Source organism: Podarcis tiliguerta, assembly GCF_965153285.1.
Source record: "Podarcis tiliguerta genome assembly, chromosome: 8".
NCBI classification, from domain to species: Eukaryota; Metazoa; Chordata; class Lepidosauria; order Squamata; family Lacertidae; genus Podarcis; species Podarcis tiliguerta.
The window spans coordinates 35110474-35122726 of NC_139541.1; the positions used below are offsets into that span (position 1 = coordinate 35110474).

Below are 12253 nucleotides of genomic sequence, written 5' to 3' on the forward strand. Positions count from 1 at the left end.
GTTTTTTAGCAGTTTTTTTTTTTTTAGCCACCTCTTGGTTTTAAACTCTTAGTTTTAACGTCCTACCAGCTGTTTTATCACCTCCTCGCTTCTCTTTACTTTTAGTTAGTGTTTTATTGTTTTATTGTTTAGTTAGTGTTTTACTGTTTTACTGCTCAATCTGACTAGGGAGCAGCAACCCCTTGCTGCCCTCTGAGATTTTGAAGCTAATAGTTTTAGAGTTTTAGAGCTAATAGTTTTATTGCCTGGGCGGGGAGGGGAGCCGAGACCCAACGCGACAGGACGCCGGTGCAGAAGGAGAGCTAGTCGAAGGAGGCTGCCGGAGAGGGGAGTTCGCCCTGTGTTCAAGAGATTTATTCCCAGTTTTCCAACACCGTCCGGAAGTATCACCACATAGTGGATGGCCGCCGAACTAGCTGCAGAGTTCGTGTTACGCTCCGAACTACAAGCTATCAAATTACAAACCACAAACAGCTATCCCAAATCTTGCCTCAATCTGGACCTCAGTCTATAGCTGGGTGGAGCTTTCGACTTCCTAAGAGGCATAGTTTTTGAAATAGGAAGAATAACCCTGATTGGTAACAAAGATTTACAAATGGTACTTACTAGAAAGAAACGTAGGGACCTGGGGATAGCGACAAGCCCATTGTTCCAGGAGTGTTATGAGAAACAGAGTAAAATCACGCAATACCTTTTACATACAAGGGACAACGAGAATGGAAATGGAAACGGGCAAAAGATGGCTGAGATGGTTGAGTTGAAGCAGGATGAGGCTCTTCCTTTTCCCTCTGCTGCTCAAGATCACTCAACCTTCTCTAGAGGAATACAGGACACGGAGAATAACAACCAAAATAGAAATACAATGAGCCTGGCCCATGAAATAGTCTTGGCTGAGGTATTATCTTCAGAGCTACAGGAAGAAACCCGAAACTCCCAGAAATCCCAGACTTCATCTATGGGCTCCCAGACGGAAAACAATGACTGCTATCCTCAGGACTGGCTGCTCTCTATAAATCTGGATCTGGCAGCTATGAAAAAATACTTAACAATAACAAATGGGCTGCTTCTGACATTAGTGGAAAATTATCCCCTCCAAGCTAAAGGCTCAGAATTTCATGGTGTCAATCCACCAACCACCCCTCAAGAGCCAGAATATACAAAGCAACCAGCGACCAGTAAGTGCACACAAGGATCAGCAGCGGAAAATCATTTACAACAAGGAAAGGACATAGGGTTGTATGTATCTGTCCCTAAAACTGAATTTCCTATTGAAGTAAATCAAAAGAAGCGAGGCATCAGTAAGAGATCCCATAAGAAGAAAGCTGAAATTAAAAAGAAAAGTAAGAACATAAAAATTGCAAGGAAATCTGTTATAAACCGGCGTGCATGTAAAGTATGCTGGAAAAGACTATATAAGCTGATCCCAACAAAATCAAAAACAAACTCTAACAAACCTGCTATACATGGCAGCAGAGAGAACAACAGTGTGGATCCAGGAAAAAAGATCCAGCTGAAGTCTTTGAAAGAAACATCATCGCTGCCTAACAAAACAAGTGAGGAAACGGAATCACTACCCGGGTGCTCTATGCTGAAACCCCAAGGATCCATAAATATTAAAGAAGACTCACCCCATACCATTGATTATGGCAGATCTCAAGATGAGCCAGTAGCAGGGCAAGACTTGCCCCAGGATAAAGGATGGAAACTGATGTTGGCAGATAGGAAGTTAGCATTTCTTAACTACCCGAAGCCAAAGGGCTTCCTTACACAGGAAGAACGCTCGGTGCATTTTGTGAATACTTTAGATGATATGCTGCCAGGGAAAATAAAATTAAAGGACATTACCTCAGTAGATTTCATATTCTACAATGGATACTCTCTGCGAGTGATTGCCTCCTTCAAAGATCAAATCTTGGCTAAATATATATATAGATCAAGACATTTGCTGTTAAAGAAAAGGATAACGGTAACAAGATTCTTTGAAAACAGCACATGTTTGAAATTGTTCCCTGATGAGTTTACGACAGCTGAGATAAGATTTTCTTGTAAACCAAAGGAGGAGAGAGGACACTCAAAAGACAAACTGGAACATACTGAGCAAGGGTCCTTGAAACTAAGACAGGAGATGAGACTGCCTAATGAGGGGACGGATAACTTCTATCCAGAAGAAAAGGCATTAATAAATCAGTTTGGATTGTTGCCTTCCCTTGCCCAATCTGAGATCTTGAGAAGATTGGAGACCCTTAGAAATAAGCTAACAGAGATGAATGCTCAGGAAAAAGTAAGAGAGGAAGAACCGGCAACGGACCAATTAAAGAAAGAGAACCTCTCTGAAAAAGCCAAGACAGACCCCATGAAAGATTACTCTTATAATACCTCTGCAATTGCAGAGATAAACCTGTTAACAACAGATCTAACACAGTGCGCAAGGGACAAACTACCATCTAAGAAGGAAACCATCCTTATGGCAACCATGAAAGACTACCTTTATAATACCTCTGCAGCTGCAGAGATAAACCTGACAGCAACAGATCTAACACAGTGCGTAAGGGACAGCAACAATCTACCATCTAAGAAGGAAACCATCCCTATGACAACCACAACGCGCTCTTGGACCAGCATGAGATACCTGGATGAGGATGAACTTGGTATCAGTCAAATAGAACACCACAAGGTAGATTCGCCAAAAAAAGGAGTTCTGATCACTAATGTTAGCACGCTGCACCCTTCAATTGACTCCATTGAGTACCTGGGCGACAATACATCTATGGACATTGCCAAAATGAATGAAATCCAACTAACAGATAAAAAGATAGGCCCAAAAAATCTTTTAAAGGCAAATTGACTAAGATCAATGTTTGGCAAGACAACGTGCAACCTTGCCTTGCTAACTTGGAATATTGCAGGTTGGCAAAAGAGGGTTTCTGACCAATCCTTTGCTAAATACATCCAGAGACATGACATTGTGTTTCTCCAGGAGACCTGGAGCACAAGTGAAGTGGAGCTAAATGGTTTTTCTGCGTTCTCCCTCCCAGGTCTTTTAAGTACTAGAGGGGGGCGAGTTAAAGGTGGGTTAGTTACCCTAATCTCAACAAGGCTAAGGGCCATATTTAAAAAACTAGACCCACTAGACCATCTGGCCACAGCTGTGCAAGTACAGTGGAGAACCCACAGCTTGCTGCTGATTAACGTATACCTACCCCCACAAAGAGAGAAAAGATTGATAAGAAACAATTGGGCTCAGTTAGAACAGTATCTTGACAAACTATCAAATCAATTTCCTGATGCCTCTGTAGTGGTGGCAGGCGACCTAAATGCCAGAACTGGACAATCTGATGAGGCTTTGTATGCCCATTTCCACGAAACAGTCCCCATTATAGAGGAAACCCACCCAATACCAGCTAGAGTCTCAAAGGATAAAGGCTGCAATTATGCCGGCTTATGCCTACTACACTTGGTCAACAAGTTGGACTTGGTTATACTAAATGGCCGTACAGAAGGGGAGAAGGTCGGAGAATTCACATTTATATCTAACAATGGCGCCTCCACAATTGACTATATAATCGTGTCGTATGATCTTCAAAACAAAGTTCTGGAATGCAAAGTGGAGGAGCGCTTAGACAGTGACCATCTGCCATTAAGTGCACTCGTAGCTGCGGGAAAGGATTTATCCTGCGCTGAGAAAATCGAGCATTCGAGCCCTACAGCTTTGGAGCTCAGATATTCGCGTATCAGATGGACAGATGAACTGCATAAGGAAATTTCAAGTAGGCTATGCTCAAAGGAATTCCTTACTAAGAGAGAAAACCTCATAACTTCCTCTAGCCATGAACTAAAGATAAATTTATTTCAGGAGTTAATTTCACTCCTTCAAGATTCCCTGAAGGAAAAAAGGAACAGGCCAAGTAGGCAATCTTCAGTATATAAAAACTCCAAACCCTGGTTTGATCAAGAATGTCAGGACATGAAGCTAAACTTACTGAAAAAATACAAGAATTATAGATCTGCCAATTTACCCCAACTCCCCACGGGCTGGTTTGAAGATAAACGAAACTATAAAATTCTGATCAAAAACAAAAAACTCCTGGCACAGAAAAGAGAATGGAAATGCCTAATAGATGCATCCAGAGAGAGAGATTCGGCCACCTTCTGGAGACTGGTAGCAAATGGAGTGCGATCTACTTCCTCAGAAGTGGAGTATACTATACCTGCAGGGACTTGGGAGGCATTTTTCCAATCTTTATATCCAGCTCTGCCTTTGACACAGCCACTAATACAGTGTGCGGCAGGTGATGAGTGGCCCCCGGTGTCGGTTGCGGAGATTAGGAGGCTTATTCAGGCACTCAAACATAGAAAAGCCCCGGGAGCAGATAATATCTCTCCTGAGCTTCTCAAAGCCAATATTGACTGGTGGGCCCCAGTCCTTGCCACCCTTTTCACCAGCATAGATCAAACAGCAATAATACCAGAGGACTGGGGATTGGCAATCATCGTTCCCATATTTAAGAAAGGCTGTAAACTTGATCCAGCCAATTACAGACCAATCAGTCTCTTAAGCATCATCAGCAAACTTTATGCAACTCACTTACGTGAAAAGTTTGCGGACTGGCTGGAACAGGAGCACGTCTTAAAGGAAGCCCAGGCTGGTTTCAGGGCACATAGATCAACTCTAGACCAAGGACTGGTATTGCAACATCTAGTGGAGAAATACACCTCAAAGAAAGGAGGCTCTCTCTATGTAGCCTTTATAGATTTCAAATCAGCTTTCGATTCGATACCCCGGCACAGACTTTGGGAAAAATTAAATGCCACAAACATCGATAGACGTCTTTTGCTTCTTATCCGTAGACTACATGAAAATACTCGGATCCGTGTTAGATGCGACCGTTATGGGAACCTATCAAAGGAAATCCAAAGTTTCCATGGTGTCAAGCAAGGCTGTGTTCTTGCCCCTATTCTATTCAACTTCTATATAAACTCCTTAGTCGGAAAGATGGAGGAAGCAAGTACTCATTCCCCAAACCTAAACAATATACCAATCCCAGTCCTTTTGTACGCAGATGATGCGGCACTTATTTCCTTCTCTTGTGTGGGTCTAAGAAAACTTTTACGAGCTCTTACAGAGTACTGCGAAGCTGAACACCTAATAATAAATTACACTAAATCAAAAATTATGGTGTTCCCCAAGAGAAAACTCCGACATAAATGGAAAATTAATAACCAACCTATTGAGCAAGTAACATCTTTTAGATATCTTGGAATAATTTTTGATGAGAAGGGATCTTGGTGCCATCAGATTAAGAATTCCATTGTAAATGCGCAAAGATCTTTTAGAGCTATCATAAGATTCTTTTACAGAAAAGGAGGTCAATATGTTCCTGCCGCCTCCCAGGTCTTTGTTGCAAAAATACTTCCACAACTGATGTATGGCACCCAGATATTTAATTGCCAAAAACTCAAGTCCCTGGAATCTGTACAAACTAAATTTTACCGCTCCCTACTAGGGTTACCTACCTGTGTCTCCAACACTGCCATTAGGCTGGAGGTAGGTCAACTCCCTATTAATGCCAGGATATGGATCCTGAAGATTCACTTCTGGCTAAAACTCATATTTTTCCCAGTGGGAGTGGCTCCATTGACTTTACTAGACCCGTTCCAGTCTAAATGGAGATTGTCGCTTTATGAAAAATTGAAGGGCCTGGGGCTTTCCCCACAGGAACTTATAGCCGCAGGTTTTGAAAAGGCTAAAATGATGGTGAGCCAGCGAATAGGAGATATAGAGCTTCAGGACCATATGAGCAAGATAGATAAATATCCAGCTATCCAAGATTATGGAAAAGGGTTTAATCTAACCCCATATCTGCTGGATCTACAAATCGCAAAATATAGGCGGGCGTTTACCCTTACCAGATTTGATGTACTGCCATCTGCCTTACTAAAGGGCAGATACGAGGGCACACCCTATGCCGAACGAGTTTGCCCATGTGGTCTGAAGGAGGCGGAAACGGCTTCACATGTGTTGTTACACTGCGACCTCTACGGGGATATCAGGTCACTGTTTATCTCCCCTATCGTTCAGAAATTCCCAGGTCGATCTGAATCTCAGCGGCTGAAAATCCTACTAGGAGATAAAAACCCAGAAGTAACACTGAAAGTGGCCAAGTTTTCTGCGGCCGCGATCAAGCGGAGGGCATTAGTTGTAAAAAAGTAAAAGATCTGACCCTTGGACAAGCCCCCCCCCTTTTTTAAAGTCTACACATATATTGTAGCGCATATATGAGTATATATGTGCGTGTGTGTGGGTGTGTGTGCATATGTGTATTGTTTTTATGTATAATTTTACAACTTTTAATTGACACCATCATTCCCTCGTAAACTACTGTTGTTTTTATGCTTTTTTCTTTTCTTCTGGTCTATGACCGTAATAAACTTATTCATTCATTCATTCAAAGTCCTACTCAGCCTCAAAAATCACTCGGTAGTGCTGTACTGAAAATGTACAGAAACTTTAGTGAAAAGCTCATGGGTAGAGTGCTTTCCTCACTTTCAAGGAGGCCACTGGATATATATATATGCCAGACTTGTAGAGTTTAATGATTCTAAAGAAATTTTGAAATGCCCTGCAGATGAAGCAGAAAGAAACAGAAGGCGCTTTCATGAGGGAAGAAAACTTTTGGGAAACTGCAGGGCAGGTTTTCACCACCATTGGGTGACTGTGGGACAACCAGTCGCCATCAGTTTATTCTACCTTTCAAGGTTGTTGTGAGGGGGATAAATGAAGGGGAAAGAGCAGGGACATCTCAATACATTTGGTTAGCTGAGGCAAAGGGCAAAATGGTTCCACCTTCCAATTTCAGAAACAGAAGGTGGTGAGAATGGCAATAGGCCAAGATCTTACAGCAGCACCCGAGGAGAGGGCAGAGGGTAGGCCATATGGCCAACACAACTGTTTCCTCAGGCTCCTTGTCATTACTGCTTTACCCCCAGAGTAATATAAATTGAAATGGTTTCAGGACCAAACATTGTTTGAGAGTGGAGGTGGCAAACCTGTGGCCCACCAGATGTTGCTGGACCACAACTCCCATCACCACTGACCATTGCCTATTGTGGCTGGGGCTGATGGAAGTTGGAGTCCATCTGGGGACCACTTTCCCTGCATCAATTGTAAAGGCTATATATATATGGAAGAGAAAGAATGACACGAGCCAAAGAGCGGAAGACAGGATTATTAATCTTTGAAGAATTTAATGCAATAGTGACTATCGCCTCAAGCAGTTCTTATCCAGGGTGGGGTGGCATCCCCACTCTGTTTTAGATGTTTCATGGCAAATTTACTCAGATTACAGGATAAAAGCAATTATGCTGGAAACGGTTCTCTCTCTCTCTCTCTCTCTCTCTCTCTCTCTCTCTCTCTCTCTCATTTTAAAGGCATGCTTCCTAGTGATCGGTTAATGGTAATCTAATTGCAAAAAAAAGGCAGATGGTTGTCATTTGGATAACTGCATGTGATTGCAGGTGTTGCTTCTACTGCAAGATGATGCCCATTCATTGTCACAGTGGAATATCTTACTTGGAAATCTAAAGCCCAGTTCAAATCTGAAACAAACAAAATAGCAGACTGCCAAAGCCACTATTTGCTTCACTGCGGCATTGTGAATTTCGCGGAACATGAAGAGTCTGGTGGATCAGGCCAATGGCCCATCTAGTCCAGCATCCTGTTTTTAGCCACCAACCAGATGCCTGTGGGAAATGCGCAAGCTGGACCCGAGCACAAGAGCCCTCTCCTGTCCTGTGGGTTCCAGCAACTGCTATTCAGAAGCATAACTGCCTCCAATTGTGCTTAGACATTGTGGCTTAGCAGAGACAGGTACCATTACTTCAGTGGAACAGACACACTGGTCCAAATCTCTTGCACTGACACCAGTTTGGAGGATGCATGAAAATATGGATGCTTATATGGAGGGAGGGAACTACACATAGCCACTCTGGGGCAGTTATCCATTCTAAATGAGATTGGGAAACCTATGGCCCTCCAGATGTTTTCTGCTTCAGTCAATATGGGCAATGGTCAGGGATTATGGGAGCTGTGGTCCAGCAACTGCCACGTATGCATGTGCGATTTCTAGGAGCATCATCTGAATCCTTCACCAGGTACCACTGCCATCAGAGTTTAGGCTAGTGGTGAATGGGGAGAAAGCTCCAGAGGTGGAATGTTTTTCCACCAGAGGCTCATCTGCTACCAAATTTAATTACTTTTGCCCAGGCAGCTGTGTTATGTGACCCATGAGAGCAGCAAAATAACCAGACTGTACAACGGTGATGGGATAAAATCAGGCCAGATCTTTATTGGCAGCAGCAGGCAAGGCAAGGGTTGGCATGGCACTGGGTCCCAGGGTCAGTTCATCATTCCACAAACCCCATGTTGATGGAATAGATCCACTGGGTTTAGATTGCTCCAAACCTGTACAACAGGAGTCAGCCAGTGTTGAACCTTGCCATGGTGCAAGCAAGCAAGGTCTCACTGGGGGACCAGGGTACATATTCCAACCAGGCAGATACCGAACTCTTGTTTGGGTTTGCTGTGGTCAATCCTCCCCTCATGCCCCTTATGGGGGAGCCCTATACTATGTTGATCCTGACCAATGACATTTCTGCCCTCATACAAACAATGTTCTTTTGCTTAACAAAAGAAAGCCGTAATTTCGCTGAGGGAAAGGTGAAAAAAAGCCCAACCAAGTGCCAATCAGGTTGAGAGAAAAGAAAATCATTTCTGGCCCTGTCAACCAATGACCCAAATTTGCTCAGTGAAGGCTCTAACCCAAGGGTGGGCGAGATGCTGTCAAAGCAAAATGGCTGTGAGATCCAGGGGAAGCAGCCTTATATAGGCTTCCCCTCCCCTCTGCAGCAAGGGCTCATGAGCCAGCTTTTTCCCATGAGCCCATCACACAGAGAAGAAACCTTGCCCAGTATTTTGCTGCAAATCTAGGGGCCACAGCGACGCCGGGCAAAGGTGTCACGTGCTTATTGGTCACGGAAGGGGGGCTTAGATGCCACACAAAGATCTTGATATTTACTCAACCCTGCTAATCTTTTAACAGGTTTCCTGTCTCTAAGTGATGTGATACCTTCCAGAATGAGAGACTGCATGCCCCTGCAAAACTAGTCACTAGGGAAGAACATTAGGAGAAAGTGGTTGCTCTTTTGGACTTTGCATAGGCTTTATATTGGCTGGTGTGGGAAACGAGATATTGGACTAGCTGGGTCCAGTAAGGTTCTTAAGTTCAGTAACCTCAGGAATGAATACCTTCTTTCCAGAACAATGACAGCACTGTACAGACATGCATGCAAACATAGGAAGCTGACTAATACTGAGTCAGACCATTGGTCCATCTAGCTTAGCATTGTCTTCAGTGACTGGTGTGGCTCACCAGGGTTTTGAGCAGAAGTCTCTCCCAGCCCTACCTGGAGATGTCAGGCTTGACCCTTAGAGTTTCTGTGTGCAAAGCAGGCATTCTACCACTGAGCCACATAATTCTAGGAAGCTCACAAGGCCTTGTTTTGACCTTTCCCTCCTGATTTTCCCAGTTTGTGGAATGTAAAAGTAGGCTGGCTCTGTACATTATTATTAAGAACATACACACTTACATGAAAATAAAATTGTCAAACAAACAAAGATATGTATTCCTCATCTATTTAAACAAATAAAATTGATTACAGGGACATGAGATGTTTTACAGCATTGTGGCTTACCTGTAGCAGTTGTTGTCAAATCTATTGTAGCTGGCAAAGGCAATTAAGACCCCAAACCCAGCCCCTAAGGAATAAAATATTTGTGTGGCTGCATCAATCCATACCTGCATAAGGAGAACAGAGGAAGGTAGTTTGTGGATTATAGCAAAATTGAACAACAACAACAACAACAACAACAACAACAACAACAACAACTGTATTTTCAATTATATAATTTGTTTGGGGGGGGGGAATCCATTTCATGGATTTAAAACTGAGAAATAGGGGAAAGCTCTGCTGAAATCCAGAAAGCATAGGTGAGCAAGAATTTGAGCCCAGGTGCCCTGCTTTAGTATTTTAATGACAGGGGACAGGCACATCTGTGGCATGAAGCAGAGGAGGAAAACTGGGCTCCTGAGGGCAGACTGATAGGCAAATCTGTCACTCTCAGTTCTTCTCCATTTCTCATTTTTCCAGTGTTCACTTCCAAATCACTTTGCTAATGATTATGATTTTTTTTAAAAAAAGAAGTCCTCATGAAAATTCATTGGCATTTTGGTGCAAATTTCTTCTAATATGCATATGCTTGTATGCATTTGCCTAAATTACAAACGGGGTGATTTTTGCCACTAACAGATGCATTTTTGTGAACACTTTGCCCCCAACATATGCATTTTGTATGCATTACTTGGCTGGACAACTGCATTACAAAATTCGGAGAAGCACGTTATTTAAAATAGTGGCTGTGTTCAGGTTTGTGTATTGCATTGAAAAGTGCACCCTTAAGGTTTAGACATGTTTGAGTGGGGGAGAAGATGGTCCTTAATGTATCTTTGTACTAGGAGAGACTGTGCCCTCCAGACAATTTGGATGAAAACTCCCCCGTGCTGGCTGGGGCTGATGGGAGCTGGCATAGAAAACATCTGGAGGGCACCAGGTCAATGAAGGCTACTTTAGGCCATTAATGGATGGGAAAGTTGGCACCAGCACTCAAAACTGAACCTGGAAACAAACAGGTAACCAATAAAAATGCTATAGGACTGGGGATATGTGACACAGAATTCAAGCAGAGGATCGCTGGACTCAGGCAATGAGTAATACAAAACAATCTCAACACAAGAAGTCACGGACATCCAATGAAGCTGAAGTTGATCGATAGATGAAATAACTTCTTCACACAGCACACAGTTATGGGACAATGGAACTCCCTCCCACAGGAGGCAGTGAGGGCCAGTGAAGATTAGACAATTCATTGAGGAAAAGGCTATCAATGGCTACTAGCTTTGCCTCCAGGCAGCAAATGCCTTTCAATATCAGATACTAGAAACCATAAGAGGGGAGAGTGCTCTTGTGCTCAGGTCCTGCTTGTGGGCAAGAATAGGATGCTGGCATGATTATATGGTTAGATGGACCTTTGGCCCGATCCAGCAGGCTCTTCTTATGCTCTTATTTTTACTGGTTGACACCAAGCGTGATGTACCTAGCAATTACTGTGCCCTAGGTGAGGGGTAAGGAAACTGTATCTCTCCGGAGGTTGCTTGACTACAGCTTCCATCTTCCCTTATCATTAGCCATGGTGGCTGGAGCTGATGTGAGCTGGAGTCCAACAACATTCAGAGGCCCACAGGTATGCCAACCTAGGGCCCATGTTATATGTACATGTCAGTCTGTACTTTTTAAAAAAGTCATTCCAATGGGCAGATATTACATCTGATTCAACCTTAAAGGTAAAGGTAAAGGCACCCCTGACCATTAGGTCCAGTCGTGACCGACTCTGGGGTTGTGGCGCTCATCTCGCTTTATTGGCTGAGGGAGCCGGCATACAACTTCCGAGTCATGTGGCCAGCATGACTAAGCCGCTTCTGGCGAACCAGAGCAGCGCACGGAAACACCGTTTACCTTCCTGTCAGAGCGGTACCTATTTATCTACTTGCACTTTGAGGTGCTTTCGAACTGCTAGGTTGGCAGGAGCAGGAACCGAGCAACAGGAGCTCACCCCGTCATGGGGATTCGAACCACCGACCTTCTGATCGGCAAGTCCTAGGCTCTGTGGTTTAACCCACAGTGCCACCTGCGTCCCTGTTTCAACCTTAAGCCACATCTAATTCAGATAATTTGTTTCACCATAACCGTTCCCTGACCTCCCATTCCCCCCACACCAATAAATTTACTTCCTGCATGGTTTAAGCTTAAAACTCTTTTATTTCTCACCTCTGACACATGCCATATGCATTTAAAAATAAATCCAACTGTTGTTTTTGCTTTCATTCCAAGTACACCACAGCTGCAGGCCGCAATCTACATTTGTGCTATATGTTGACTTCAACAGCACTAGTACTACGCAGAGCTGTTTACCCAAAACTACTTCAAGTTTCCTAAATATTTTCCCAAGAGGTGCCAGCCAGTCTCTTCTTCTAAGCTTTAGCATTGCGTCATTGCAAGCATTACTACGCCATTGTGGTAATGCATGATTCTTACTGGCAAACAATCATAGGCAGATTTATAGCCTGAGGAAGAGAAAAAC

The 12253-nt window shown here is 43.5% G+C and overlaps 1 protein-coding gene across 1 annotated transcript in view; it reads right to left on the minus strand.

Annotated features, from left to right (window-relative positions):
- The window catches only part of SLC6A2 (solute carrier family 6 member 2), a 60207-nt gene that overhangs the window by 19188 nt on the left and 28766 nt on the right, over positions 1 to 12253 (minus strand). Inside the window, exon 7 of the mRNA XM_083451884.1 lies at positions 9751 to 9854. Within this exon, the coding sequence (XP_083308010.1) occupies positions 9751 to 9854 (104 nt within the window). The remainder of the gene's footprint in view (positions 1 to 9750; positions 9855 to 12253) is intronic.